Source organism: Oncorhynchus clarkii, chromosome 6 (assembly GCF_045791955.1).
Source record: "Oncorhynchus clarkii lewisi isolate Uvic-CL-2024 chromosome 6, UVic_Ocla_1.0, whole genome shotgun sequence".
Taxonomy (NCBI): Eukaryota; Metazoa; Chordata; class Actinopteri; order Salmoniformes; family Salmonidae; genus Oncorhynchus; species Oncorhynchus clarkii.
Genome location: NC_092152.1, coordinates 24,661,509 through 24,666,654, shown reverse-complemented (window position 1 = coordinate 24,666,654; position 5,146 = coordinate 24,661,509). Strand labels below are relative to the sequence as shown.

Genomic DNA, 5,146 nt, shown 5'->3' with positions numbered 1-5,146 from the left:
TCCGGGAAAGGGGATCTATCATTGAGCAGCTGGAGAAGGAGGCTCAGAGAACTCTAATGCCTTCTCTCAAGATTGGGACATGCTGTGCCCCAATCCTCCTCTCCTTCCTGAGGAGTCTAACTGATGAGCAAGTCCCATGTCTTTTTCCAACCTCACATACAACAACTCTGAATTTATAGTCATAGTGCACCTTCTAACCACAAATGGGATTTCAAACACTACACCTAACCCTAACATCACTGTAACCACACCCCTAACTCTTCCTGTAAATCAAGAACAAAATGTCTCATGTACTTGCTAATAGCTTAATTAAATACACGTTTATTTTCCCTAACATGGCTATCTAGTGACTCCACTAACTCAACATCAGTGTGCAGGTAAAATATGTTTCCTTTCTTTTCTTTTCTCTAGCCAATGGAGAGTGATTCAGCATGGCATGAAAAATAACGTAAGTCTCTCCACATAAGGTTCTGGTCAAGAGTTGTGCGCTATATATGGAATGGTGTCATGGAATTACTTGATTGACAAAAACATTCCTCTGTTTGTTGGCCATAGCTCACATTCGAGCAGCTCTCCATGCTGTGTCTGAAGATTGTTAAAGTCGTGACCCAGACAGCCCTCCGCATTCTCCTACCAGCGCTCGCTCGTATCATGGGGGTGAACCTGAGGAGTGGGGCAACCTCCCCAGAATCCCAGTGCTCTCTGACAGGGTCTGAGGATTCCTTAGGCAGTCTGGATGAGAGAGAGAAAAAGCTGCTGATCAGTGAGATGAACTACTGGACTAAGGAGAGGAGGAGGAATGGCAGTGCAGGGTCCCGCCAAAAATCGACTCGCAGAACCTCATCACCATGCTGTTCGCCTAAGAGGTATGTTCACAGCAATATTTCAACTTAATAATCGCAAGACCTGACCCATACTTATCATACATTTTTAACTTGGAATTCACACCTTGTAGTTTTAAGTTCTGGTCAGAAATGTTGCCACTGAGGGGGTGGGTCCAGGTGAAAGTAATTTTTAACTGGGTAAAGCATAAAGTCATATTCTGATGTCGTACAAACATAAAAATCAGGCAAAAAATTGTGTCAGTTGGCTTTAGGCTTCTAGAACTACGGTGGTATGAGAAGTAATCCATCATTGCTCTAATTTGGTTTTCAGGCTCACTAATGACCCAGATTAGATACAGTTGGTCACATTTGCATGGCATAAGTGGTGATTGTGTGTTTATATTCAAGGTCCCAGACCTCATTGCAGAGCTTGCCTGCAACTAGAGAGGCTCCCCTCATGGAGGATCCTCTGAAGGCTCTTTTTGGGGTAACGGAAGAGAGCCTCCTGATATCCCTGGTTGAGGGTCACTCCAACCCCACCTCCTCCAGCTCCTCCGAGTTGAGCTGTGCTATCGTGGGGGAGGTGGTACACCAGCTTAACTCTGGCCTCTCAGTGGCCATTCAGGCCAGCCCGGGGAGTTGCCCCCCTATGGACAGTCAGGACATAGCAGCAGGCAAGGAGGTCATTCGGGTAGCCTCGGTGCAGATCCTGGCCGAGCTACAGAGCCAAACGTCTGAGCCAGAGTGGGTAGGGTTTATCGAGCCCCTCATGGACCCTGTGACCGATGATGTGCTGGATGCCATTGTCGGCACAATGGACAAAATGGCACAGGACTTCAACATCCTATTGGATCTGGCCAAGAAGATGACAATCTTGGGGTCTAAATTTCTGACCAATCTTCAATGTGACCTTGATGTTGAGTGTCCATCTGGGAAAGAAGGGACCACTCACTTTCTCAAAGAGACTGGATCCTCTACCAGTGTGGTGGCCAGAAAGCTTCAGACCCTCTCTAGCCCCGACTTTCAGTCTAAAGCCCTGAAGGCGGTGAGCACCATCCTTACAAGGAAAGTCAGCAGCTCTTCTGGCATGGCTCCTTCCTCTAGGCCTTCTAGTGCTGCTCCTAGCCTTACTGAAGCCCCCCTGAATACCAGCTGCACAGCCCTGACATCTGTAACCTCCACTGCCACAGTGATTGTTAAGGCATTTGTGGGAGGCATGGAGACGATAGCATCATTTGAAGGCACATGTGAAGCCGTTGATTGGCCAGTTCCTGTAAATGACCACAAAACAGGATCTTCACAGATGATAACCTTCTCTCTAGCCCGCACACTCTACGGCCGTATACGAGCAAAGCTGAGGGACCTTTTAACTCTATCCACTCGAGAAGAAGGTGTGGCTAAGGATGCTTCTCTTCAGGAGTCTTCAGACACCCTGGAAAAGGCAACTGTTTCAACTGTTGAGGTCCAGTTACCCAGCACCGAACTTAGTAGAGTTCCCAGAGAGAGCCAACCAATACCAGCTCTCTGTCGCTCCAATCTGGATACCAGTACTCAAGAAGTTCTTAGCAGTGTTTTTTCCATCTACAAGTCAGAGTTATCAAAAGTGGAGAGTAAATCCTTGGCCGTTGTCAGTTCATCTGATGAGTCCCTAGAGGCTTGTTGGTTTGTTGATGGTGTCCTATCAAAGCTCGATGACTATACTATTTCCCAGTCACCCTCACCCAATGAAGACTTGAGCGTGAGTACTCAATATTCTCAACTGAGCTCAGAAGAGAGTGTCAGAATCACAGAGTCCTCTACTAGTCTGATTCAGAGCATTAAGAAGCTCTTCAGCAATGACTTCCAGACTCAGGCAGAAGAGGCAGTGAGTAAAGTGCTGATGAGATCCAGTCATTCCTTTATCACACAGATCAGCCATACTGGTCTTCAGAAAAGTCTGCAGGCTGGCTTATCATCTAGCTCACCATCAGAGATCCATGTCCTTTCAGAATCCATGTCCTCCATGTCCTCTGAGAATACAGCCTCTGGATTAGTGGAAACCTTTGTCAAAGGAATGGCAACTATTTTCCAGAAAAATGAGTCTACTGACACTGTGCTACTGGAAAGAAGTGGGAGAGTTTCGCAGTGCTCCCACGGGGGCTCCCAACTGGATGATACTGAATTGAGTGTTAAAATATCAGAGGAGAAGCTTTGGTCAACAGCTAAGACCATCTGTGTCAGTATGAAGAACACACTTAAGGATTTCTTCACAGGGCTGAAGCCATCCGGATCCGAAAGGACAGAAAATGCTTCTTCCAAAGAGACCCTTGGGGAAATCCTGGTTGCTATCCAGAGTGAAATCTCCAACTTAGGGCGAATGAAGGATTCCAGGGAGCTCCTTCATATCAATGATATGGTAGGAACTATACTGAAGGAGGTTGAGAAAAGTGAGGATGACAGTGAACAAGTCTACCAAGACAACCCTAGAACCTGTTCATCTTTGTCCACTTCTTTAAATGGTCGTAGTTCCTTGTCCAGCTCTTCAAAGGGTCCTAGGTCAGAGTGTGAGTTAGAGATCAACCTCCCTGGCACTCCCATCCCTGACCAAGTGCCTTTTGATCTGACCTGCCCCATCGTCAGGAGCTCCTGCATCGACACCAGGGTCTCTAAAATGCCAGATATTTCTTCAAGTGACCTAAAGACAAAGATGATGGCACACACAGATGAACCCCTGCATCGTAACAGTCCAATGACTGACAGCAGTCGACCACCGAGTGCTAAAGCCTCTTTTCGATCCTCCACTCCGTCTTTCACCAGCAAGGGAACCTCTTTGGTGCCAAAGGAAGATGGGATTGACATTGAAGAGAAGGAGGAGTGTATCCCCAGCAGCTCTGGCCATCTGAGGGAGCTCTTAATCACCCCGGACATCAGCAGTGCCACTGCATTCCCACTGCAGTACTTGATGGACCCCAGCAAAGATGATGACATCTGTTTTGTCACCATACTGGTGATAAGGTTGCTATCGAAGATCAGACCCTCAGCCCTAGATGGACCCTCCCAACAGGCAGCAGACATGACAGAAACATCTCAGCAACTCATCAGACAAGTCCTGTCTGAGTTCTGTGCTGCATCCAGATTCTCCAGGACACAGGCATATTCCCAGAACCTGTACATCCACAGGGTGTTCAGAGGTGTACATCAAAACCTCATGGAGGAGTTTGGCTCTTATAACACCCTGCAAGCAGCTATTTCCTCCCAGGACCCTGCATTTGACAGAGTCCTGGTAAAGTCCTTGACCCAGCAGCTGGTACAAGGATGCAAGGAGGCGTCAAGACCAGCTTCTGCTGCAACAAACCCATTAGACCAGGCTGAGACAGAGAGGGGGGCTGAGCAGAAAGCAAGAAGGAGCTTCCTTTGCTTTTCAATGACCAAACTCAGGATCAACTTCAAGGTATAGCAGGGAGTTAGCATTTGTTTTTTGTTCCAGTTAGGTGCTGATGTTATTGATGTGGCTATGATAAGACAAATACATGAAATAAATATGTTTTATTCATCACTAAATTGTTGCCTTGGATTCAGAAGTGTTCCATTTATTTATTTATTCTCTATACCATTTTCTTTACCTTTCTTCTGTTAGCGTTCCAAGAGAGGAAACAAAAAGGACTGCCATTCAGTCCAGGAACAGACTGAGATTCCCTCTACTGATGGACATTGCATAGGTAAGGATGTTTTAGAGCTCTGCTATAGATTGTAGTTTTGTTTAGGTGTGTGTTAGAAACATAGGTATGCCTACCAAACTCATAGCACTGTTATTTTTCAATGTTACTATACTGCATCTCTCTCTCTGTTTCTAGCTCCAGTTGGAGAGGTTTCTCCCTCCATATCTCAGCTTGTCAAAAAAGATCCTTGATTGTCAGGGTCTTTTCAGCAATGATGAAGCCATTCAGGCGCTTCACCAAGAAGAACCTGTAACCTGTTACGCTGCATGAAGAACTACTTTTGTAATAGCAAGACTTTTGACAAGAGGAATTTCTGCATGTCTACCCTTTCAAAGTCTATTTGATCAAATAAATGCCAATGATTTTACAAGAATTTCAAGTGTTTTGGAAGATTGATAATACTGAAGCAGATTTTCCCAGAGAAATGCACTAGTTCCCCCTTGGTTACACTTTTATTGTTCAGTTTTTGAGTTGGCAGGACTTTGGGCAGCAGGTAGCCTTGTGGTTAGAGCGTTGGGCCAGTAACTGAAAGGTTGCTAGGTCAGATCCCTGAGCTAACCATGTAAAAATATGACGTTCTGCTCCTGAACAAGGTAGTTAACCCACTGTTCCTAAGCTGTCATT

The 5,146-nt window shown here is 46.0% G+C and overlaps 1 protein-coding gene across 1 annotated transcript; it reads left to right on the top strand.

The window, feature by feature from the left end:
• Window positions 1-213: 213 nt before the first annotated feature.
• On the top strand, window positions 214-4,881 carry LOC139410852 (serine-rich adhesin for platelets-like). Its single transcript, XM_071156440.1, has 5 exons — window positions 214-448; window positions 556-866; window positions 1,233-4,254; window positions 4,441-4,522; window positions 4,658-4,881. The coding sequence occupies exons 1-5, from the start codon at window positions 437-439 to the stop codon at window positions 4,711-4,713; spliced, it is 3,483 nt and encodes a 1,160-aa protein (XP_071012541.1). The 5' UTR covers window positions 214-436; the 3' UTR covers window positions 4,714-4,881.
• The last annotated feature ends 265 nt before the right edge of the window (window positions 4,882-5,146 follow it).